The sequence below is a fragment of the Phocoena phocoena genome, chromosome 1 (genome assembly GCF_963924675.1).
Source record: "Phocoena phocoena chromosome 1, mPhoPho1.1, whole genome shotgun sequence".
Classification (NCBI taxonomy): domain Eukaryota; kingdom Metazoa; phylum Chordata; class Mammalia; order Artiodactyla; family Phocoenidae; genus Phocoena; species Phocoena phocoena.
Genome location: NC_089219.1, coordinates 124,235,151 through 124,260,341, shown reverse-complemented (window position 1 = coordinate 124,260,341; position 25,191 = coordinate 124,235,151). Strand labels below are relative to the sequence as shown.

Genomic DNA, 25,191 nt, shown 5'->3' with positions numbered 1-25,191 from the left:
AGAGCTCCACAACTGCCGGTGCTGTGCAGCTTTAAAAAGAGAAAGCTGTCTGAAAGACGCACAGATATTGTGACTCCCTGGAATGAAAGCTTCTCTCCCAGGAGTCAGAAGAGAGTGCGTGTGGAAATCTCAGCCTCTTTGAACATCCCATCCTTTAAGTAAAGCTCCTATTTAAGAGTGGTCCCTGGGGGTTCCGGGCTTGTCATCTTCCTGGCACTCTTTCGCACTGGACTGATTATTAGTGAGACAGCTAACACGCAGGATGGAGGAAGGCCAGCCCGAGCATGGGCTTTGTTCAGGGACTGCATCTTCTGGATGGCCAATCTGTCAGCAGCCTGCAGTCAGATTTCTCTGCAATTGCGGGTTTAATCCCTCCCTGGGCATAGATCTTTTTAAAAGCAAAATGGTGTGGTAGAAAAAAGTAGCTTTAAGATCAGACATATCTAGGTTCAAATCCCTGCTTCCCTACTTACATTGTGATTCTGAGCACATCACTTAATCCCTCTCAGTCTGACTTTTCGTATCTGTAAAATGGGGATACTAACACTGGCTTTGCAGAATTGTTACATCTGCCAGCAGGCTAAATGGAATGTGGCTGAGAGGTGGTCAGCAGGCTTTCCAAATGGGATTCCGTAAGGAAGAGCAACAGAACTCTGGGGCCTCTCTTGGTCTGTGCTCTCCGGGACCACTGGAGTGGGAGCAGGAAGCCATTGCGTTGCTTCCTGTTGGAGTGCTTGTTTGCATGGTCTTCTAGTTTGAGAAATGCTAATAAGGCAATGAACCGTCTAAGCCACAGGGTCTCAACGCCCAGCAAATGGCAGTGAGTCATGCCTGCTGTCTGCCCTTTGGCCTGGTACAGGGGCCTTCCTTGTTCTGTGTTCCTTTGAGGAATGCCTGCTTCTCCCCAAACAGCTCTTAGCAGCCCCATGTGAACGGGGACAGAGCAGGCTGGTGGCAGCTGGCACAGAGCGGAGGCCAGGAGCAGTTATTACTCTGATGGCTTTCCTTTCCCCTCCCAGCCCCTCCTCCCCAGTAGACCCTGCTCTGCCTTGGAAAGCACGGACATTTGTCAAGACTGGGCTCCGCTGAAGTACCTGCAGAGTTACTGCGGCTTGGAGAGAAATGCTTCCAGCAACTCCGGTCCAGCAGTCAATGTTGGTGAAGAGGGGTTGCTCTCCCAAGCAGCTGGCTGAACTGCTGTGCCTCCTACAGACACCTGGAATTCCCTCCAACCCTCAGTATCCTGTGACATTCTCTCTCCCATCACCCGCTAAGCATCTTGCCCACTCATTAGAGGGGAAAAAAAGAGGAAAGAAAAAGGAAAAGTATCAGTAAACAGAAACAAACTGACTCTCTGGGTCCCAAAAATGATCCATGCTGAGTCATTAATTCACTAGCCAATCAATAATTCCATGCTTTTAAAACAAAATTGATTTCAAGACTGACAATCCAGTAGAAGATGTAAAAGATGTTTATTGAGCAACTATTATGCACTAGGCACTGTCCTGAATACTTCGCAGATGTCACCCACCCTTCAAGGTGTGTGGGCTCTGAAATCAGACTGTCTTCATTTGAATTTTGTCTTTGGCATAGAGTAACCATGTGGCCTTGGCTAATTTATTATTTCACCTCTCTAAGCCTCAGTGTCCCTAACAGTTTCTTTGAAACATCAGAGGGATGTTTCCCTAATCACCCCATCTGAAGTAACAACCCGCTCCCCACCTCCATCTTTCAGAGCACTATTGTTTTTAGCCACAATAAATGTTTGTTGAGAGTCCCCTTTCTCCTAGGCTTGGCTTCTAGTTCTGGGGATACAACAGGGAACAGCTACCCCATGGAGCTTACACTCTAGTAGGGAGAGACTGACATATAAGCAAAATAAATATATAAGTAACATTCTAAATATTCTAAATTCCTTTTTTACCATCTATCTCCCGCAATAAAATTATTAGCTCCTTGAGGGCAAATTCTCATCTGTCTTGACTTCTGCTGAATTCCCAGTGGCTAGCATAGTGTTTAGCACATCATACGTTTAAAATAATGAAGTAAATAAGGTTAAAAACTTGAAGAAAATAAAGTAGATAATCTATGTCTGAATCTCTTAGCATAGCGCCTGGAATATGGTAAAAATTTAATAAGTTGGTTATTTTTCAATTAGATTCCAAAGCTGTGTTCTTAAGCACTCTACCACATTGTGTCTGTTATAATAATAACTATAACAATAATAACGTGTTATTGTAGACTTACGTATATCAAATTACAATTTACTTATTAAATTCTACTGGATGCCGTGAACTGCCTAGGCATATTAAAATAATATGTAATTATAGCTCCACAATAATCCTAAAAGGTAGACATTCTTTTTTTTTTTTTTTTTTTTTTTTTTTTGGTGCGGTACGCGGGCCTCTCACTGACGCAGCCTCTCCCATTGCGGAGCACAGGCTCCGGACGCGCAGGCTCAGCGGCCATGGCTCATGGGCCCAGCCACTCCGTGGCATGTAGGATCTTCCTGGACCGGGGCACGAGCCCGTGTCCCCTGCATCGGCAGGCGGACTCCCAACCACTGCGCCACCAGGGGAAGCCCTGACGTTCTTAACCCTATGTACCAAATTCCTATAATAAAAGGCAGACTGTGGTAAGTGCCAAAGACAGTTGCAAACAAAATGCTGTGTGATTACAGAGGAGGAAGAAACTCATGCGTCCAGGGTGGCTAAAAGAGGTTTGATAGAGGAGAACCTCGGAGGGTGGGTTGTCTAAGCATGGAGAGGGCAGTGGGGGAGCCCAAGGCAGAGGGGAAAGCCTGAGAAAGGCACAGAGGAATGTACGAAATGGAATGCTCTTCCCACAGAGGTGGAAGGTGTGGTACATGAAGGGAATGATGGATAGGGCTGGAAGTGGAGCGGAAGGCGGCCCTTGAATACCAAGGGAAGAAATTTTAGCTTCATTTCATAGGCAATAGGGAGCCATTAAGATTTTTAAGCAGAAGAATATGAAGAACCAGAACTGTGAACCTGAAGATTAATTGGGTTCTAGACTAGATGGAGAGGAAATGAGGCTGCAATCGCCAGGTGCTGAATAAGAGTCCCGGTTTGGAAAGGTGGTGGTGATAACGGAATGAAGAAAGCAAATGCAAAAAGCAGAATCACCTGGCTCAGGTGAGGGACGAGGGAAAGGAGGTGTCAAAGCTGGCTGTGAGCTTTCAAGATTCAGTGGTTGGTGTTCTTCCGATATACCTGGCTGGCTACTAAGCTTGGACCCAGGTGCCTTGATAGTTGTCTAACCTGGGCAATTTTTCAAAAATACTTTCTCATGAGGGACTTAGGACTCTCTCTTACTTGAGATTGTCTCTATCTTCCATTACTTCAGGTAGCACGCTTTCAATAGCACAGTGCCCTGGAGCAGTGTTGGTATAAGACTGGCATTCAAGAAATGTTTATCAAACTGAGCTAAATTGAATTGAATTATTGGTTGTGGCCACTTGTCAGAGTTGCCACCAAAGCTGAATCCAGCTTCTGCCTCCAGGAACTTAAAGACACGTGAAGCTGAACCAAGTGGATCTGCCACCCGCTCTGAGACGCCATATCCACCCACGATCCAGGTGACTGAATGGCTGGCGGTGGGGAGGCTCAGCTGCTGCAGCGGCTGACCTGCGTGCACAGATGCTCACAGATGCTAGCTGGGGCCACGATGTCCAAAAATGACAGTGGTGGTGTTTGGAAGCTATAAAAATAAAACTGATTACCTTCACACGCACGTGGACGTATTTATACTAATTTGGCAGGTATTTGGGCGGGATGGTGTGACTTAAAATACAGATTTTACATGAAATTTCCTCGTGAGTGTGTGTGTGGCGGGGATGGGGAGTTGATTTCTGGTTGGCACGTGAAAGAGATGGCAGGCATCCTGCATAGCGGCAGGAGCTGACACAGAAAATAGTGCTTTAAAACATGAGCCCTGAACCAAAGCTCATAGGAGTAGATGATCCTAAGAGTAGGTAGAAATGTGTATTCAAGATTCTTCTCACAAAGGCAACTCTGTTTGGAATGTTTTAGGCAGGCTGTGGCAAGAAGTTATTTCACTGTCATTGGTTAATAACACCAGGGATAAAGGTTTCAGGGAGTCCAGAGAAATTCATATGCCCTCTTCTGGTAATATTCCAATCACTAAAAGCAATATACCACAGGATAACTGGTGCACTGGCTTGAAATTTTGCCCCTGTTATTGGGTATCTTCTGTCTGCCATGCCAGATCCATGGTCCATCCTTCCCCACCCTCCTCTGTGCCCCAGGAGGCTGACCTACATGGATTGCAGGCACCAGCTCCCTTCCCTCTGGGTTGTTTTTGGGGACGGCCGGGTGGCGGCAGGGGCCTGGAGGCTGAAGTTCTCTGGCTCCTTTCCTATGGGGTCCTGTCAACATGGCTCCCTAGACCAAAGGTCTCAGCTTTTGTGAGACTGACCCCTCTGCACAGGCCCCTCTGTCTCTAGGGGTCTAGTAACAGCTCTTGCCTCTTTAGGCCCAGGGATCTAACCCCTAACCCTGGGGTGCACACTATACCTCTCCATCCTGCCCACACCTCTGTAAATGGCTCCTTTACGAGATTCCTTTTTGAATTACCTAATCTGGGTGTGTCTCCTGCTTCCTGCTGGGGTGCTTCGGATCCACCTTATTTTTTTTTCACGGACTCCATGACTTCATTTCCCCTCTAGGGCCTCACCTTGGAGGTTAAAAAAAATGTGTTCTCTCTCTCTTACTACCAACCTCCGCATCCTATGCAGGATTTCCACTCTTGTGGGGCTCCTTTCTGTACACAATTCTACCCCTATCCCGGAAGTCTCTAAGTGAGCTTTTTATATAACTCAGAGGTAGATGAAGGCCATTGATTCAGATCTGTCTCCTCTTTTTCTTTCCTGTAAAACAAAATCACTGACTCTATTAGTTGGTTTTGCATAGCTAAAACCACATTCCAGTGGTTAATTAATTCTTAAGAGTGGATCTTGTGTTCAGTGCACATTGTTCCCAGTCATTTAAAACATCATTGGAAAGGCTCTACTGAGATGGCCTTTCCATTTAAATGTATTAACCTCTGTGCTGGTAATTCTCTCTTTGCCCCTCCCAATCCACTTTTTGTTCTCCAGACTACTGGGCTCTCCCACCCGCTGGATTCCAGTTAGGTTTGGCCAATGAAAGTTACTAGTGTGGACCCCATAGGAAAGGAGGAGAGAGAGGTCGTGGTATTCATTCTCCTCACTCCCCTGCCAGGTTGCCAGGTGGCCCTCCTCCCATGGTTATGGCTCTTGCTGGGCTCTGCAAACAGCTCCGTCACTTTGCCCCCTCAGTCCTAGAGTTGTATCAATATCTCACTATTCTAGTACCTGGGTGCTTTGCTATTCCTTTTTGATCCCTTAACCCTGCCCATGCCTCTGTAAATAGTTCCTCCATTGAACTCTTGTCAGTTACCACTTTGGGTATCATCTACTGAGATCTTTACTGACACAATGCCTACCTTTTAATGTCATTCAGAGACTAGAAGGCTGAAGTGCAACCTATCATCCTAGGTTAGGTCTAATTCAGAAGTCATAGCTGGGATCTTAATACTTCAAATCCCAGCTATTCCTTCAAGCTCATTATAACTCATATAAAATTTCCACTGATGTGGTTTACCAAGATATAGTCTGGACTCCAGGAATAAGCTGAATTCAGAATCCTGAACTCTCAGGCAGACACCTCCCTGAGCACAGGATCCCGAAGGAGCTATCCTTGGAGACACAGTAAGCAAAAGCCTTTCTCTAGGTCTTCACCCTGGCCCCTCTTGGGTTTCCTTCTTTGAGCTAGTCCACATATGGACCATGTGGACCAAGTGTTGCCCTTCTAGCCTATGAGCTCAAGTAAAAGCAGCCTAGGTGGTCTCCTTGGTCTGTTTCCACCAGGCTCAAATTCAGGTCTGGAGAACAACAGGGTGACTCTTTAAACCAAGATGCTTCACATGTTCGTTCAACTTCCATTCAGTGGGCCATTAGTTAGGATTGACTAGGAATTTTTTAAAAATTTCTTGACATGATTGAGGTCAATTTATTTATTTTCCAGTTAGGTTAGAAAAAAAGACATGTGTAGAGAGCTGCGTTAATTGGATCCTTATGTATGGGCACTGGGGGCAGCTGCTCAGCTGACCTGTCAGTTAATTTGGTCCCTGAACTTGGCTCTCTAAATATTGATGGTCAAATTGCAAGATAATTCAAGGTAGGAAAATCAGGAAAAGAAAAAGAGAGCTGTTGTCCCAGGGATATTCTCAATCCTCTCTCCAGAAGATCAACCTTCTAGAATAGACGCTCAAGTGATTGTCTGTGCCTGTATCAGAAACTTCCCTGTAGGGATGAAATGAGAGAGGAAGACTTGAGCTCACCCAGAAGATAAAACGGGCCACAACCAGCCTTTTTGCAGTGGGCCTATGAGGATAGCGCCATCTTGAACGATGAGAATGACTTGTTGAGCATGGAAACTAGGGACGAAGGCTGACTAAAGTAAAATGAGCAAAGGAAGAAGCAAAGGGGCAAATGGGACAAAGGCTGAGCAGTGTTTTTTTTAAGGCCTCATTCTCCCTCAGCCAGTGCAGGGGAGATGAGTTCCATCAGCAACTGAACTTCAGGCTGAAGTGTTAGAGGGAAGGTGAGCAAATTAATTCAGTTACTTGGACAGCAGCTAATGTTCAGGTCTGGGTTTGAGCTCAAGTCTGCTCCTTTTGTCTTGGTATCTTTGTGCTCATTGCAATGTGTAATGTTAACTAATCCACATAGAAAGGATGCATCATCTCCATGTCCCATGAAACTAAGGTTTTAGTGATCACATACAATTCATCCCATTGGTGGATTCCTCCTTATCTCCTGCCCTTCCAACTTTGTCTCATGAATTAGATTTTTTTTTTTTTTTTTTTTTTTATGTGTTACGCGGGCCTCTCACTGTTGTGGCCTCTCCCGTTGCGGAGGACAGGCTCCGGACGCGCAGGCTCAGCGGCCGTGGCTCACGGGCCCAGCCGCTCCGCGGCATGTGGGATCTTCCCGGACCGGGGCACAAACCCGTGTCCCCTGCAACGGCAGGCGGACTCTCAACCACTGCGCCACCAGGGAAGCCCCCATGAATTAGATTTTTTTGACTGATCAAGACGTCTTGGACCCCTGCATGGCATGTGCCTGTTTTCGAATCCTGCAAGATGCTGCAGCTTGAAAGGAACTATAGAAATGAGTCCATCAGTGTTTGAGGTAGGTGCCCAAAATATGCCTCTTGCTTCGGCAATTCAACCTGTGTTTGGAGGGGTGGAAACCCTTGAGAACGAAAGGTAAGGAAATCTCACCAACTTAGCCCATCCAGAGTGCAGGGAAGGATCAAGTTGACTGCCCACTGCATTGTCCAATGATCCTCCAAGGAATGAAGAGCAAGGATGACCACAAGATTTCATAAAGATACATCTCCATCTCCCTGTACTGGGCTTCTTTTCTTGTCTCCCTCATGGTTTGCTTTTTTTCCCTGCAATTCCAGAGGGACTCTCTACCTTTAGCTTGCCACTCTCACCTGTTCTCTCTTTCTCGAGTTCCCTCTGTTACTCTCAAGGGTCCCCCTAGTGTCTTCCCACTGCACTGTATCCTAAACTAAATACTTGGTTATTATTTTTCATAAAAAGGTGATAACGGTATTTTCTGGAGACACAGCTTTTGCAGCACAAGGTGAGGCTGGCTCGTGGTAACACATCTGTCTCTTAAATTGGGATTCTGCTAATATCCAAAGAGCTAAAAGTGACCAGAATGAAGAAGAAATATTTGACAACATATCAATTTAATGGAGATCCAAAACATTCAAAAGAAACAACCGGAACTCAGCATTGCTGGGAGAGGTGAGACATGCCACAGGATAGGTTTCCTGGGCCTCATAATAGAACCTCTACATATAGAACGATGTTGTGTATTCACAGCCTTCTTGGATGTAAGCTGGAGTCTCCAACAAACTATAGTGCCTCTGCAAGCCTATCTTTCTAGTCTGTGATGAACAAAATCAAATATACAAGTAAAGCACCAAAGCTTAGAGGACACTGGGCAACAGAAATGGTGTCAGCTTGCCCCTCATTGGGACCTTACATTTATGTCTCTTCTCCTTCTCCTCTGCTTCCTCCCTACACCACATCCAGTGCCCTTCTGCCTGGTACCTCTCATTTCACTTCTGCCCCTCCATATGATCCTCTCCACAACCTTGTCCCTTGATGGGCTGTGGCAATGTATGCCCTGAGCCCTGTGCTAAGCCGTATGGCCTCTCCCTGTGTTCTCAGTGTCTCCCAGATCCACTTTGCCCAGCTTAATCCTCCCTCCTTCTCTGCAGCTTAGTCCTGGTTTCTTCTTGCCGGCGTCTCCAGGCAGCAATGATGGCTTCATCGTCCATTTCTTCCTCCTCCTCCCTGTCAGTGCTTCTCCGATACTGGGACCGCCGCCCTGAAGCAAACCTCCCTTCCTCTCTCTTTTCCGTCCTCTCCTTCTCTCCCTCCTCTTCAGACCTCATGAAGCTCTGGGTGAATTTCCTCTTGGCTCCAAATTCAGAAAAATCTGACTTGGATGACTCTTCCACATCTTCCCAGTCCCTGGGTCTGGCCCAATTCGGACGCCGTGGTTCTGGGGACTCTTCCCCTTCAGAGGGCTCAGGGGTCCGGCGGAAAAAGTAGGGCTCTGGGCTTTCCTCTCGGGAGCTTGAGGTCTCACTGAACATGGACCTGGAGAACGTGTGCATCTCTCTGCCCTCCCTGGTGGAGGAAGCAGAGAACCGTGAAGTGCTTCTTACAGAGTTGCCATTGGCCTCATGGTAGGAGGAGGTGTCCTGCTCCTCTGACCGGGATTTGGAGAACTTGTAACTGGAAGACTTAGACTCCGTCTCCCAGAGCAGGGAAGATCTGGTGCACTTCCCCCTGGAGCTTCCAGACCAATCACTTTGGGGAGGAGATTTTTCCTCTGTCCTGAGGCCACTGAGCCACTTATTAATACTGCTCTCCATCTCTTTGCCAGCTCTGCTGCCACTTCCATAACTATCAGAGATAGCCAGGGAAGAGGAGGTGTCTGTTTCGGGTTTCTGGGAATTACTGCGGGAAGAATACCGGAAGCTCCCTATGGCACTGTCAGTGTCCTCATCCCTATTACCCACGTCATCATCCTCATCTTCCTTGACCTTCTTCTTCTTGAAAAGGGAGCTGCGTTTGTTGTCAGAGGCCAGCTTCTCCATTTTGTACTCAGACATCTTCTCCCTCAGCTCTGTTTGCATCTCCTTCTCCTTCCGGCCAAGCTCCTTTAGGTCAACACTGTCAGCAAAGAGGCTACAGATGGGCTTGCTGGTCCCCCTCACTTTGCTCCCAGTACCCTCAGCTCTCGAGCTCCGTGTGACGTGGGTGGACAGCATGGACTGCGTATCGGAGCTGGGTCTTGCCTGGCTTTGAGGGAGCAGGCAGCCGCCCAGGGAGGAGTTGCTCTGGCCACTAAGCATGGAGACTTGGTCATCCCCCAGGCAGCTGGCTGCTGGTGCCACCTTCATGCTTGCAACAGATGGTGAGTGGGACAACAGCAGCCCTTCATTTTGCTTCTGGGTGAGAGTTTCGCTGACTACGTTGACAATCCAGTTCTGAATGCTGGCAATGGAAATGGTGTCTCCGGGCCCCACTGGCAGGTTAGGTAGAGGTGTGGTGGGGGCGGAGGCTGAGCATCCCCCTGCATTGCTTAGGGCCTGAGAGGGATGGGAGTTGTGGCTTTGGGCACTGAGCACCGACACTGTGTCCCCACCAGCACTGACTGAGGGGGCTGCGGACCAGAATGCAGACAGGGGGATGCTCCCACTGGCAGCTGAACTGTCTGCCTCCCAGCTTCCCATGGACTGGCTCTCCTCCAGTGTCTGCCTGCTCCTCTCCAGCAGCTCCAGCCTCCGTTGCCTCTTCTTGGCCAAGGCCGAGTCTTCTCCCTTGCTGAGCTCCAGCACCTCCTCCTTGTTCTCACTGCCCACCTTCTGGTGCTTCAGCTTCCAGGCCTGGTAGGCGGACAGGTTGACGTCAGAGAGGTTCTTCTTCTCCCCCTCGGCCTCCTCTGCACGTTGCTCACTGCTGCCGTCTCCTGCCTCCGAGTCTTTCTTGTGAAATCCAAATTGGATTCTCTTGATCTTCCACCTTTCCAGGGCAGTGAGCTTGTCCTTGTTCCTGCGGCAGAAGTTATAGAAGGAGCTGGCCTCAGAGGACACACTCTCCTCGTCATCCTCCCGCGTCCCGTTCCCCACCTCCGAGCTGGCGTCTCCTTCCTCCCTCTTGCTCCTGGAGTGGTACCTCCGCGAAGCCTCCTTCTCAATCTCCAGTAGCCTCTGGTTCCACGTGTCCCAGGTGCTCTCCGTGGACACCGAGTCAGAGCGGCGTCTCCCGCCTCGGTTCAGGTCCAGCTGCTGCTTCAGGACCCGGATGTCGCGGCTGCTCACACTGTCAGAGGTGCTGCTCTCACTCGTCGCGTGCCCCCGTCTTCTGCTCACAAAGGAGCCGTCGTCACCCTCCTCCTCCTCTTCCTCCTCCCTACTCCACTTCCGGTGCCCCTCTGCCTGGTACCTCTCATTTCGGCTCTGCCACTCCCAGACGATTCTCTCCACATCCTCATTCTCGGGCTCCTGCTCACTCTGGCCGGAGGAGGCTGAGCTCCTGTCGTCGCCGCCCCGGGGGACCTTGCCCGTGGGGAGACCCTGCCCCTTCTTCCACGCCTCGTAGAGTTTCTCCTCCTCTTCTTCATCGATGAGGGTGAGGGGCTTGGAGGCTTGGCTGGCCTCCCCCAAGGAGGAGCTACTCAGGTGACTGGTGGCGTCATCCTCCTCTTCCACGGTGAGGGCGTGCACTTTGGCCCCAACCGTGCTCCCTGCGTCCTCGCCCTCCTCCGCTTCCTCTTCTCCACCCTCCCTGCCAAAGTCCTCTTCTCTCTCCTCCATCAGCTTCTCGTTGAGCTCCCAGAGCTGCTTCAGGAAGCCGTCGTTGGGGTAGATGGCCCGCTTCTTGCGCACGGTCATCAAGGCCTCCAGGATGGTCATATTGTGGAAGATCATCAGGTAGGCGACCACCAGCACTGCTGAGCGGCTGATGCCCATTTCACTGCTGACCAGGACTTTCCCTGAGAAGAAAACACAAGAGGTAGTGATGTAACGGCACTTGTATATTTTTTTTAAGAGCTGTTTTGATGTGCTGGATTTAATACGTTTCCTTGGCATCTCATATTCATCCACGCTTAAGTCCCATGGGGCACAAGAATCATTGCCCCCATATTCCAGATGTCACACAGAGCACTGACACTGCCCTGTGCTCGAGGGAGCATCTTCCGCATTTTCTGAACACAGCAGGGAGTGGGGAGTGGGTGGGGAAGAAAGGAACTAACCACTGTCCCCATTTTTGAAACACTGGAGTGCACTTTCTCTCCACCAGACTGAGCATCAGAAGGAGGAAAAATAAAAGAATAGAGAAGAAAAGGAATGAGCCTGAGATGAATGAATCACAGAGAAGTGGAATCTCAGTGTTGGAAAGGACCACAAGTCCCTTGAGAATTCCTTTTACAACTTCCTTGATGCTGGATAATCCATCATCCAGACTCTGCCAGATGCTTCCGGTGACAGAGAGCTCAGTATCTTAGACAGATAGACAGACAGACACACACACACACACACACACACACACCCCTCTCATTCCATATTTATGTCATTCTAATTTTTTGAAAATTCTTTCACATGTTAGGGCAAAAGATAACTTTCTGTAACAGGCACCTAATGTTCCTGCTTTGACGTACAAAGGTAAATAATAAATATATCTGTATGAATCAGATCTTTAATATAAAAATCTTTTTTTTTTTTTTTTTTGTGGTACGCGGGCCTCTCACTGTTGTGGCCTCTCCCGTTGCAGAGGACAGGCTCCGGACGCGCAGGCTCAGTGGCCATGGCTCACGGGCCCAGCCGCTCCGTGGCATGTGGGATCTTCCCGGACCGGGGCACGAACCTGTGTCCCCAGCATCGGCAGGCGGACTCTCAACCACTGCGCCACCAGGGAAGCCCGATACAAAAATCTTTAAGAAAATCACGATCATAGTCTTCACTAGAGTTTTTTTTTTTCCTTTTTCTTTTTTCTTTTCCTCGCTATTCTAGGTCTTTCAATCATTAGTCAAACATTTTTTCATGTTCCATTACTATACTTGCCACTCTTTTTAGGTCAAACTTGAATTTATCAGTTTTATTCCTAAGGAAGTTGTGTCAGTACGGAGCAAGATATTTCAGGTTTGGACTGACCCATACAGAGTAGAGTGGGCCCCTCGCCACTCTTTTTCTGGGCACTGGGTCTTCACTGATGCCATCTGAGCTTGCAATGTGGGTGGATACATCACACAGTGAACTCAAATTATCTTTTTTATCAATTGAAACCTATAAAGCCTTCTAAAAAAAACTGCTATCAAGCCACGTCTCTCTTATCTTGCAGCATTCTTAAAACATAAAGATAACTCTACAAATTCCTATTGATGTTTTTGGTAGTTATAGCCTGTTCTTATAGGCTAACAGAAGCTTTTGCAAGTCTCAATTCTACCATTCAATAGATCAGTTATTCCCCAGCTTCCCCCTCTGCTTTGCATCCTTCATAAACATGACAAACATGCCTTCATTCTATGACTGTTTAAAATGCACTCTGGGACCACTAGAGATCTCCCTCCAGGCTGTCATCAATCTATTTGTCAACAGTCTTCGGGGATATTTGTTAAATCAGTTAAGAGTCCTATTTTACAATATGGGCTGGGGGTGACTTCTATTATTATATCTTAGTACCAGTTAAGACCATGTCTTTGTCACATAGAAGGCCAGAGACCAAGGCAAGACTTGAGGGCCCTGAGGTCCAATAATGCTGAAAGGCCTTCATGCCAAGGGCCAGCAGCCACTAGGGGGAGGTAAGCAAGCAGAATCAAAGCCACTAAAAGAGCATCTACAGATTCAATGTCTTATCCCCTCCCTCCTCCAGCTCAGGGCTCAGCTGTCCCTCAGCAAGGATCCCCTTTTAACTGGCCGACCAGGTCACAATTTACTACAATTAGTACCAAGGTCTCATTCACTTCTTCTGGAGGTGGTTACTAGGCCAGCTCACTTCAGGACACTTCAGGACACAGGCAGCTAGGCTTGCTCATAAGGGCATCAAATACAATCAGACTCAGTCTGGTGGAGGCCAGGCTGGGGTGCCATTCTTTTCCGTGCTATGTTCCTTACACCTGGGATTCCTCTGAAGAATGTCAGGGGCAGCCTGAGGGACAGGGGAGAGCTGGGTAGGTCAGACTTGGGGCCCCACCCAATTCACCCAGAGCAACGAAAGGATTTTTTATTTCCTCTGTTAGGCACAAGGCCACACTAATGTACAGCTTATGCTTGACACAACTCGAGGGGACGCCTTTAACTTTGAAGTCAAAGTTGATTTGTTTGGTTATTATGAAAACTCTCCAGCAGTAAAAAGGCTTGAGGAAGGTGGTCTTTTTTCTAATTTGCAGTTGCCGTCTTGATTAGCAGCAGGGCTGATGGCGGGGGGACGTGGGGCGGGGTGGTCTGTCTAGATGTGCTTAAAGATTTGACGAGTACAGCTAGTGGAGAGAGCCCTGGACTTGAGTAAGGCTGGGTTCCAGTTCTCTCACACTCTCAGTATGCCTTTATATGGCAGGCATTTGTTTTGTATCCTCCCAATTCATAATTCTGCTTTTCCTCAGAACTTTCCCCCTCTCTGCACCCCAGGAAAATGAGAAGTACTTGCCCAGAAGCCACCCCCCTTGCCACTGTGGATAGAATTTAGGGTAGACAAAGGACCAGAGTCTGACAAACGAATTTTCTCTCCAGGGAACGTGGAAATGGAACTGAGGCAGGAAGTTAGCGGTTATTGTCAGGCCTGTGGTGGGCCATGCTCTCTGAAGTAGAAAGCGGTGATGGAACCAAGAGTCCTGAGGCTGTCCAGTGCTTGTTCCAGACCATCCTGGGGCCACCTTCCTGTCTTTGGATTTCTCCTTGTATTGCTGTAATTAATGCTTTTGTTGCATTTTGTTAAGTAGTTTCAGATGCTTTCTACTTACTGGCAATCAAAGGAATCTTAATTGTTTCACGGTGGCCATCACTTAACCTGATGAGCGGGATTTCCCAATTTGCAAAATGTAAATACCTTCTCAAGGGGTCATTGTGATTATTATGTAAAATGTTCAGAGCCAGGGGTATGTTTTGCCTTCCTCCTTGTTAAGAACTGACTCGGAAGCATCCGAGAGTGGAGAAAAACCACAGAAACTAAGGCTCAGGAGGTTAATTCCAGGGATGGTGACAGCTGTCTGCCCCCGGGGTAGGAAGTGCCCACAAAGGCTACAACCACTGTAAAGGATATACCGTCCTTTCCCTGCCTCGCGGGGGTGCGGAGACTAGGGAGGGTGAGCCTGAAGGCAGCTGATAGCAGCAAGGGGAGAGGAGATGGTCTGCAGGACGCACAGGCCGGGCAGGTGATGGGGACCACCCGATCGACCCGGCAGAGCTGCTGCGCTCGCCCGCAGGCCCTGCGGCACCGCTTTGGGTCGTGGGGAGAACCTGCCCTGGAGGGAGTGCTGCCGTCTCCCTCTCCCCGAGACAGGACACTTGCCTGCTCCGGCCTCGCAGCTCTTGGACGCCCAGCCCGCCGCCTCCCTGCCACGCCGCCACCCTCCGGGCAGCTTCACCCGCTTCTGGGGATGCGTTTCGGCTCTGCGAGCCGCCTCACTCGCCCGGGATGCTGCTCGAGCCCCGCCGGCCGGTTGCCGCGGCTATGGCTTCCCTCGTTCGGCCGAGAAGTGGCCGTCAGCACCCGGCAAAGCAGCGGAAGAAATCCCATCTCCCACAGACCCTTGGCAGACAAGTCCACTTTTGTCAGAAGAAATACGTTCTTAAAAGTAGGTTTTTTAAGCATTGAAAAGGGGAGAAAATCATTTTATATAGTTATATAATTATTATATACATAACATTTATAAATTATAATTTAATAAAAATGTATACATATATAAAAATATTTCCCCTCTCTGTCTCTCTCTCTCCCTCTTTTTTTTTTCCTCTCTCTCTCTCTCTCTATATATATATGTATCCATTAAAAATTACCCTTCTTGGCCATTGGTGATGATAGGAAATGTCCTTCCCAGGAATAGTTAATAACATTCATTATAGTAATGGCTGCAACTTTTTTTTTTTGCGGTACGCGGGCCTCTCACTGTTCTGGCCTCTCCCATTGCGGAGCACAGGCTCCGGACGCGCAGGCTCAGCGGCCATGGCTCACGGGCCCAGCCGCTCCACGGCATGTGGGATCCTCCCCGACCGGGGCACGAACCCGTGTCCCCTGCATCGGCAGGCGGACTCTCAACCACTGTGCCACCAGGGAAGCCCTGTAACGTTTTAAACATTTATTATTTACCCAGTTCTATGCGAAGTAAGCCCTTATATGCATTTTTACAATTTTAATCCTCACAGCAATTTTAGGAAAATTAGATCTATTTGTTCTATAGATAAGGAAACGGCGGTTCCTTGTATAGAGAGAACATAGCAAATCCTGGACTGAAGCATGGGTTTTTGGGCACCAGATCCTGAACTCCCACCTGCTCTCACTGCATTGGTTTCAGCCTCTCCTCATTGAGATCCTCATTGAGATGGATGTCCCATCAACTCTCTAGATAGTCTCCTATTATCCCACTTAGACTACAGTGACAGCCTCAGCACTGCTTTCCTCACTCCCACTCTCCCCTCCCCTCCCACCCGGTCTTGCCTTCAAAGCCCAGGGAGTGAGTTTTCCATAATGCAGATCAGATCAAGGTGCCTTTCAACTCCCTTACCTTGGTCCTCAACTTCCTGCACGATGGACCCCTGCCACCCTTATCTACCAGGCTAACCCACACTCGCCTTGTGATTCCTGAATACACCAAGCTTATTCCACCTTAGGAATTTTGCACTGGCACGTCCCTTGGCCAGGAATGTTCTTCTTCCAATTTTTCCATGGCTAGTTCCTTCTTATCACTCAGCTTAAACGCCCCCTTCTCCGAGAGGCCTTCTCAACCACTCTTTTTTTTTTTCTTCTGTTTATTTATTTACATCTTTATTGGAGTATAATTGCTTTACAATGGTGTGTTAGTTTCTGCTGTATAACAAAGTGAATCAGTTATACATATGCATGTGTTCCCATATCTCCTCCCTCTTGCATCTCCCTCCCTCCCACCCTCCCTATCCCACCCCTCCAGGCGGTCACAAAGCCCCGAGCTGATCTCCCTGTGCTATGCGGCTGCTTCCCGCTAGCTATCTACCTGAGGGAGCTAGCCAGACACTCCCACATATCATTCCAGTTCTCATCTCTGCCTCACACTGATCAGTATCTGACATTTTTCTTTTTCTTTCTCTTTTCTTTCTAATTTTTTCTGCCTTCACTACAAGGTAAGTATCAAAGGCCAGAAGCTTTATCTATATCTTTCACCACAATGCCAAGAATAGCACCTGGCACGTGTTGGGCCCTTAATAATTACTTATTGGATGAATGATGGTCCATTCCTTTCCCCTTGTCCTAGAATGAGACAACAACTGTCTTAAGACAGATGACCTCCAGACAGCAGATAACCTGCAGGTTTTCATAACATTCCTTTTGTCCTTCCTCCCCCTGTGGAATTCCAGCAGCCTGGAGCAGACAGACCGCCTCACCTCTATAGGTCAGCAGGGCTTCATCCAGGAACTCAGCTGCCTTCCGGAAATGCTTGGAGATGTTCACCTCAGGGAAGTCATCGACCTCCACACCCAGGTACTGGATCTCCAGGCCAGTGTAGAATTCAGGCCCAGTGTAGACGCCAGTGCCATGAGCAGCATTCAGGATGTGGGTAATTCCCAGCCGCTTCAGCCTCCCCTTGTTCACAGCCACGCTCCTGAAGGGAAAGAGGCAGAGGCATTTTTTGCCATAGTCAGAACTAGAAAGGTGCCTTACCACTGAGATTGGAAGCCCGCTTCAGCCAGGTCAGGAGGGCCACAGCTGGGTGAATACCTCCTTCTCTGCTCACCCATGTGTCTGGGGCTCACTGGAAATACTGTTTTAAAAAGGCACCGGTGACTTAGATCTGGCGAGAGAGAGAAGGGACGGGGTGCTGGGCAAGGGAGGACAGGAGAAAGAAGAGAACAAGACTGACGTGTAAGGAAAGCTTTGATTGGCCCAGAGACCTCTAGGCTAAAATTCCATGCCTTTGGGATGCACAGTTATCAAGACACAGAAGTGGCAGGCAAAAATAATAATAAAATGTGTGCTTCACATTGATATGGCATGCTATATTTTTCAAAGTGCTTTCATATGCATTAGTTTATTTTCTCCTAATAATAAACTTAAGAGGTAGACAGGACAACTATTCTTTTTGTTTTATAGGTATTATTATTATTGTTTCCCCCCCATTTTTATAAATTGGGGTATAGTTGCTTAACAATGTTGTGTTAGTTTCTGCTGTACAATGAAGTGAATCAGCTATATGTATACATATATCCCCTTCCCGTTTGAAGACTGTAAAATTGAATCAGATAGCTTTTATGACTTGTTCAAAGAAAAAGACTCTGAATAAGAACTGGGGTTCAGGGTTTCTAGTTCAGAGCTCTTTTTTTTTTTTTTTTTTTTTCCGGTACGCGGGCCTCTCACTGTTGTGGCCTCTCCCGTCGCGGAGCACAGGCTCCGGACGCGCAGGCTCAGCAGCCATGGCTCACGGGCCCAGCCGCTCCACAGCATGTGGGTTCTTCCCGGACTGGGGCACGAACCCGCGTCCCCTGCATCGGCAGGCGGACTCTCAACCACTGCGCCACCAGGGAAGCCCCCAGAGCTCTTTTTATTGCAGCGGAATAAATAGAGCTTAGTTTAAAGAGGCCCTGACGACAGTTGCCCAATAAGGAGCAGAAGCCTTTAGCTGGTGATATCTGGAGATGCCCAGGGTCCCTGTTGATCACAATGTGAATGTTTCTGGGTCTACAGAGCTAATTAGGGATCACTCAGGACTTGGTGCTCAGCTCTGGGAATCAGGTCCCGGGCAACCAATTACACCACAGTGGAGTACAAGACCCACTGTCCAAAGCTATTTTCCCTACTGCCTGCCCTGGGGACCCCAGATTCCCTCCCTTGCATCTAGATATATGGGTAATTACATTGGGAAAAGATCTTATTAAGTAGCCGATAGATCAGCAAAACGAATTTCACAAACCAGCCTATTGCTACCAATTATGCACCGGCAAGACCACAACTAAAGCACCAGGATGTGAGAGAGCTGTTTCGGGTTTTGTTCTGGAAACCACTGATAAACTTTTGAAGAATAACATTTTTTTCTTATTATAAAAATAACACATGTTTACTGTAGGAAATCTGTACAATTCAAAAGAAACCTAAAGAAGAAAATGGAAATCACTTACAGAACCACCTCCTAGAGAGAAGTACTATAAACTTTTTATCACATTTGTTTCCAATTTGTTGTCTATGTAAAAGCACATACACACACAGACATACACACATACTCTATATATTACTCAGTTAGCATCATATTATATATATTTGTTTTATAACCTCTTTATCTTCTCAATATATTGTGGACACTTTCATAAGTTGGTAAATATATATAAAATCAATATTGTCAATGGCTCCAAATGTCCCATTATGTGGTTGTCATGGATGTCATGGGATGATGGTGATAGTGAGGCGTGTGTTGGCAAGGCTCTGGGCAGGAAGGGAGGCCCAGAAAAGGCACCTGGAGGGGCCAGGCTATGATAGAGAGCCCTGGCAGAGGGTTGGAGGGTAAGCAGTCATGCCAGCATTTTTGCCCGGGGATCTCCGTGTGCAGGTGGGTGGGTGGGGCCGTTCTCCAAGTTCAGGGCTGGGAAAGTAGTCAGCCAACAACAGTTTGCTGGAGGGAGCTATTGAGCCTTTGGTCAAAGTTGGGGGACTTTCATCTCAGGCACTACCCAGAGTGGTAGGACAAAGGATCATGGTTCCCCCCCACCAGACATCAGACTCACTTCTCTGCTATAAAGACGTTGGGCCAGACCTCATCCACCTCATTCCAGGGAGCCTCTTGGCGGTCTTGGGCCAAGGCCCGCTGTAGGTCCAGGATGCAGGGAGTGTTGTACAGGCTGGTGTCATCCATCTTTTCCCTGACACGGTTGTACAGGTCCTCCACAAGCAGCTGCTCGGCAGACTCCAGCATGCCTGGACACTTTGCCTCAGCTTTGAGCCCCCGCGGCTTGAGTTCTAGGGGGACAAGGAAGCGTTCTCATCAAAGAGGAGGGCCTTCCCTGCTCCTTGGGAGAACCCACTCTTGGCCCATTTGCTGCCAGGACTCTGCGTATGGGCTGAATTCATTTAGATCCAGCAGGATCTGATCTGCCAGGAAGGACTTAATGGGGACCAGGAGGAGCCTGCATTGGCCTGGACACTTGTAGTCAGGGTCAGCAGCATAGGTGTACTGGGGTGGGAGAAGAGACATCAGTTTCCCTCATTTCCTCCCGTATTTGTCTAAAGCTGGCTGATAATTTCTTAGACCGAGGTCCTTAAGTAGCTGGTGTATGCCCAATTTATACTTGTAAATCCCACAGTGACCCACACAAATTAGATGCTTAGAAGCATTTACCAGATGAATACATGGCATTCTTTAGTAACATAATTCATTCTATTAGTTTGACTCCTTTACACATGGAAGGCAAATAACTGGGAAAAGTGAAACTTTCAGCAGTCACTTATGCTAGGTCACCTTCTAATACACCTTTAATTTACTTATTTAATTTATTGTCTGTTTCCCCCACTAGAGTGTGGGTGCCTGTGGTCCTCAGCCTCCCAGCTCTCTGACAGGTGGCAAACGTTTCCTATGAGCTCTGATGCCAGTCACAAAACATCACTCGGGGCCTTTCTGACAACAGCCCAGAAAAGCTCAAATTTCGAATGAATTCAAATTCTATTCACCTGCCTCTCGAGTGAAACTTTATCTTCTCCTCCTAATGTATTTGCTCCCAAATTATCAAATTTGGAGGAAGGTAAGATCTTTCCTTTCTCTAAGAAGGTATACAAGAGAGCAAAACCTTTCCTTTCACTTTGTAGCCCAAAAATACTGAGGAGAGAGAGGGAGAAAGAAGGTAAGTAGGAAAGGAGTGTCCTCTGTGTCGGCCATACCCTCTTGCTGGCACCACCTCTTTCCCTCGTGGGTGAAGAGTGCAGCCACGTTTGGCAATAGACGTGGCCCCGCCCTTCACAGAATGAGCAGGTGTCTGTAAGCCGGGCTGCTCAAGTCTGCGGATCCAGGAGTCCTGGGTTCTGCCCAGGGCTGGCAACTTCATTTCCCTAAAGCTTCCGTCTCCTCTCCACCCTCATCTAAACCACCTGATGTGCACCCACATCCCTGCACAGGTCTCAGCTCTAAATGTTCTTTGATATCCGTTTCAAAAGCAGGAAGGAGAAAACCTCTGCAATCCCAGTGCTCTATTTTGCTTAAAAATAGATGAAGCGTTCCTATTTTCTCCACCACTCTTGGCTCTCCTGCGGTCTTACATGGCAAATGTAAAAGCTCCTCTCTTTCCCTCCCCTACTTAGATATCTTTCCTCTACTACATGGAAAAACAAAACAAAACAAAACAACTCCCCACTGCCTCATTAAAATATACAGCAATGTCTTCCTCGGCTATTTATATAGCAGGTTATTGTTTTGATTTCTTCCCCTTCCAATTTAAAAACAAATGTCCCAGCCCCTTATCCCCACTGGGAGCTCCTACTTTCCCTAGGTCTCTGCTCCACGCTTCAGCCGCATCAATCCCTCCCGTTTATTTCTATTCGCTGAGGCTTCTTCAGAAGAGAGTAAAGCCCAGACATTTCTCCTTTGCACTCTGTCAGATGTGTGGCGTATGCAGACTTTCCTGAAATTGGAGGGTTCTTCGACATCCATTTTTACCCCTCTAATCACTACTGAGTAGGGCAATGTTTTGAAGTATCACTCGGTACATTTTCCTTTTTTCTGTAATTTATTCTTTTTTTCTTCCCCCACCATCCTTCAGCCACTTGGACTAATGAAACGTAGGCTTAATGCCTAGAAAGGCTTAGGGTAAAAAAAAGGGCATTGCTCAGCTTCAGGTCACAGTATAAATGCTGAAAGTCCCTAGCATCCCATAGACCTGAAAGTGAAGCTTTCAGAGAGAGGACATGGTTTTCTCACAACCCTTAAACCTGGACTTTTACTTATCAAGAGCCAAAGCCTGGAGAGTTGTCCAGAGAGTGAAGTGCAACGCAAGGGTGTTGCAAGATGGAAGGTTAGGGAAATTCCCAACCACACAGGAGGGAAAAAGAACTTCCAGAGTTAGGGTGGTGCTGGAAGCAATTTAGAAAGAACTAGACTGGGATCAAGACACCTTGGCCTGACTTGGAGCAAGGTAACAGTGACCCCAGGTAGGGTGATAAAAGAAAACAGAAAAAAGTAAGTTACTTGAGAAGATGGGGCCTCCTAGGGTTCCCAGATCAACAAGCGACATCTGTAAAATATCTCACTGCTCAGGAGATCCAGATGTCCTCAGGGACCCTGGTGGGGACACAAAGGGCCTAGGGACTAAGCAAGACCTGGGGCTACATGGAGGAGTAGCGTGTTTGGTTCTCACCACTAGGGAAGTGATCACGGCCACCAGCTGTGGATGCCAGATTAAGGCCAAAGGCCAGGTGGGCCCTGTGTAATTAACAGGACTGCCTTATCTCACCCCACCCATCCGGAGTGAGAGAGACACCAAGTGCAAAGGGAGGAGGAGAAAGGAGAGGAACGAAACTGTGAAGGATTATTTGCCCAAAATTGATTAGGAAAAGAAAAAATCCATCCAATTGGAATGAGTGTCCTTGAATGAAATGTAGTACGTTTTCTGCTCTAAATATTTTTGTGTAAATATTAACATCTTTTGCCACCCCACCTTTCCTTACCTCCTCCCCATTCATGTTTCAGTTTAAAAACCATCTTTAAGAACTAGTGGAAATGCAGATTTAAATCTAGACATCCCTTTGAACAGAACTCTCTGGATGCTATTTCTTAGGCTCTCAGGTCTGCATCTCTGGCATAAGCCATCGCAGGGCCCCTGAGGTTAACTGAAAAACCGAATGAGGGGCCCTGGGGGCAGATTGGAGCTGCCTCCCAGTCTGTTGCCTAGAGAACTGTGCACACTGAGGCATAATAATTTCCACCTCTGTCCCATGAATGTTGATGAGGAGGGCTTGGAGGAACTGCCTTCTTTGGATCCGCTCCTCTTAATGTGATGGGAAGCGTGTGAGAAGCACATTGACACCTTCCAGTGGCCCCCCTCCGAGAGTCTCCAGATGACCCTTGGACTCTCCCTCCTCCCACCCAGCTGATGGCATCACCTTCATTGATGATCTGTTTAGCTGCAACAGCTGAGGAGAGGTGAATGGGCTCCATGAAAATGCTTTCTGTTTCTGCATCTGAGACCATCGAGTACCTAAAAGAGGAGGACATTCACGTGAGATGACTCTGGGCAGCATCTGAATGGGAGGCAATCTTTTCAGATAAGAAACCTAGGTCTGATAATAGCCACAAGTGGAAAACAATGAGATAAAGGGAATGCCTTCCTAAGTTTAGGGAACCCAAGAATGCAGAATGCTGGGTATGCTATGGCTTACTTGCCTATTTATTTTTAGAACAGAGATGTCACCTTGATGTTTAAGGACGTGGTAGCCTGGGTTGTGGAGGGAAGAGATCGGGGAGAACTCACGCTGACGTGGCTTCACTTTCTTTGTGCGTTCCTACCCTTGGATGTACTGCTGCTCCTTTTTCTTTTCTTGTCCCTGCTCCTCTGTTATCAATGCTGTAGGATGTCCCTAACTGGGCTTCCAGCAGGGTCCTGCTGGATTGGTGGACTGGGTAGGCTGCCACCAGTCCTTCCATGCCCCGTATCTTCTCCCTGCTTAAAGGGCATGGGCTGATGATGAAGGGCTGACACAGCACCGAGGGAAACATAGAGATGGGCTCAACTGCACAGTCCTGATTTTGAACACAAGAAATCCAGGACCAGCCTAAGCCCAGGGATGCAATAGAGTAATTTAGGTAAATGTCAATTTCCCGGAAAGAATTCAGCAGAGGTGTCCAAAGGGATCTTTGAGGATCATGGTGAATCAAGGGCAAAACCAAGGCTTAGGACCATACTACAGTGGTGGGTGCCCTCCTCCCCAGTGGGTTCTCCTCTTTTCCAGGTGTTGTGGTGAGCTTTGGGTCTTCTTTACTTAGTCTTCCCTTTATGTCCAGAGAGGATTAAAAAAAGGCGAGAGGACTTAATGGATACTTTTTTTTTTTCCAAACAATTCCATCATGCCCCATTCGTTTTATAGTCAAAACTTCCCTGCACCTCATCCCCTAGCAATCACTGCTCTGTTTTCTTTCCCTATAGTATGGCCTTTTCCAGAAGGTTAAATAAATGAAGTAATACAGTAGTCTTTTGGATCTGGCTTATTTCACTTAGCAAAATGCATCTAAGAGTCATCTCTTCTATTGCATGTTCTTATTGCTGAATAATATTTCATAATTATAAAATATAAAATTATAAATATAATTTTATAAATTTATAATAATTTTATCAATAGATTATTATTTAATAAATTAAATAATAATTTTATATTCTATAATAATAAAATATAAAATTATACAATAATAATTTGTTCCTTCTTATTGCTGAATATTTCATAATTATAAAATAATAAAATATAAAATTATAAATATGATAATTTTATAAATTTATAATTTTATCAATAGATTATTATTTAATAAATTAAATAATAATTTTATATTTTATAATAATAAAATATAAAATTATACAATAATAATTTGTTCCTTCTTATTGCTGAATAATATTTCATTTCTTAGGCACCTCACGCTATTGCTGCCATCATTGTCACGTTGCCTTGAGTCAAGATTGTGTATTCCAGAGGAAAACATGACACACACACTGCTGATTTGGTAGTAGTTTGGATTCTGGTTTTCTTCCTCAATCTGCCTGAAACTATTTACTTTTCAGAGTCCTCAAACAGCTGCTGTAGCCTTCTGTCCAGATTTTATAAGGGCAATCCATGCGAGAGTCAAGGTGGAGGGTGTGTTTGCCATCTTACCCAGAACTAGAAACTTGTCCATTATCGTTTTGCTTTTAAAAGTCGTAAGTCAATGTGTTTCCTGACCCTTGTAATTGACCTATTTTATCTCTGTGGAAACCTGTAGGATCTTCTTTGGTTTGCAGTGTTTAGAAATTTCCCAGTGATGTTCCTTGGTCTGTGTTCTTCCACTGTGCTGGGTATGGATACCATTTTTTTTTCTTATAAATTTATTTATTTTTGGCTGCGTTGGATCTTCGTTGCCGTGCGCGGGCTTTCTCCAGTTGCGGCAAGCAGAGGCTGCTCTCCGTTGTGGTGCGCGGGCTTCTCATTGCGGTGGCTTCTCTTGTTGCAGAGCACGGGCTCTAGGCGCACGGGCTTCAGTAGTTGTGGCTCACGGGCTTAGCTGCTCCGCGGCATGTGGGATCTTCCCGGACCAGGGCTCAAATCCATGTCCCCTGCATTGACAAGTGGATGCTTAACCGCTGTGCCACCAGGGAAGTCCAGGATACCATTTTTTTAAAAGATTTTTTTTTATGTGGACCATTTTTAAAGTCTTTATTGAATTTGTTACAATATTACTTCTGTTTTATGTTCTGGTTTTTTGGCCACAAGGCATGTGGGGTCTTAGCACCCCGACTACGGATTGAACCCACATCCCCTGCATTGCAAGGCAAAGTCTTAACCACTGGACCGCCAGGGAAATCCCTGGATACCATTTTTGAGTGCCTTTTATAAATTTAATCCTGACAAAACTCCCATAAAGTAGGTATTATTATTCCTGCTTTAAGGTGAGGAAACTGTGGCTCAGAGAGGTTAACAAAATTGCCCGAGGCAGTAAATAAGTGGCAGGGCTAAGTTGCAAAAATAGAGCAGTGCCGTCTGAGTCCAGTCTTCTCTCCACACAGTACCTGATACCATTTCGATTGGAAAGGGGAGGTGAGTTGGTTGGTGGAAGAAACCCCAGCTGGATCCCCAGGCCCAACATAGACTTTGACAGAAAAGTACTTAAAGAATACTTGTTGGAAGCATAGATGG

The 25,191-nt window shown here is 47.2% G+C and overlaps 1 protein-coding gene across 1 annotated transcript in view; it reads right to left on the bottom strand.

Moving 5' to 3' along the window:
* Positions 1–8,339: 8,339 nt before the first annotated feature.
* The window catches only part of STYXL2 (serine/threonine/tyrosine interacting like 2), a 33,288-nt gene continuing 16,436 nt past the window's right edge, over positions 8,340–25,191 (bottom strand). The window contains exons 2-5 of the mRNA XM_065895929.1: positions 22,420–22,514; positions 19,059–19,290; positions 16,731–16,948; positions 8,340–11,152 (exon numbers count right to left, since the gene is read on the bottom strand). Coding sequence (XP_065752001.1) covers positions 8,340–11,152; positions 16,731–16,948; positions 19,059–19,290; positions 22,420–22,514 — 3,358 coding nt within the window. The remainder of the gene's footprint in view (positions 11,153–16,730; positions 16,949–19,058; positions 19,291–22,419; positions 22,515–25,191) is intronic.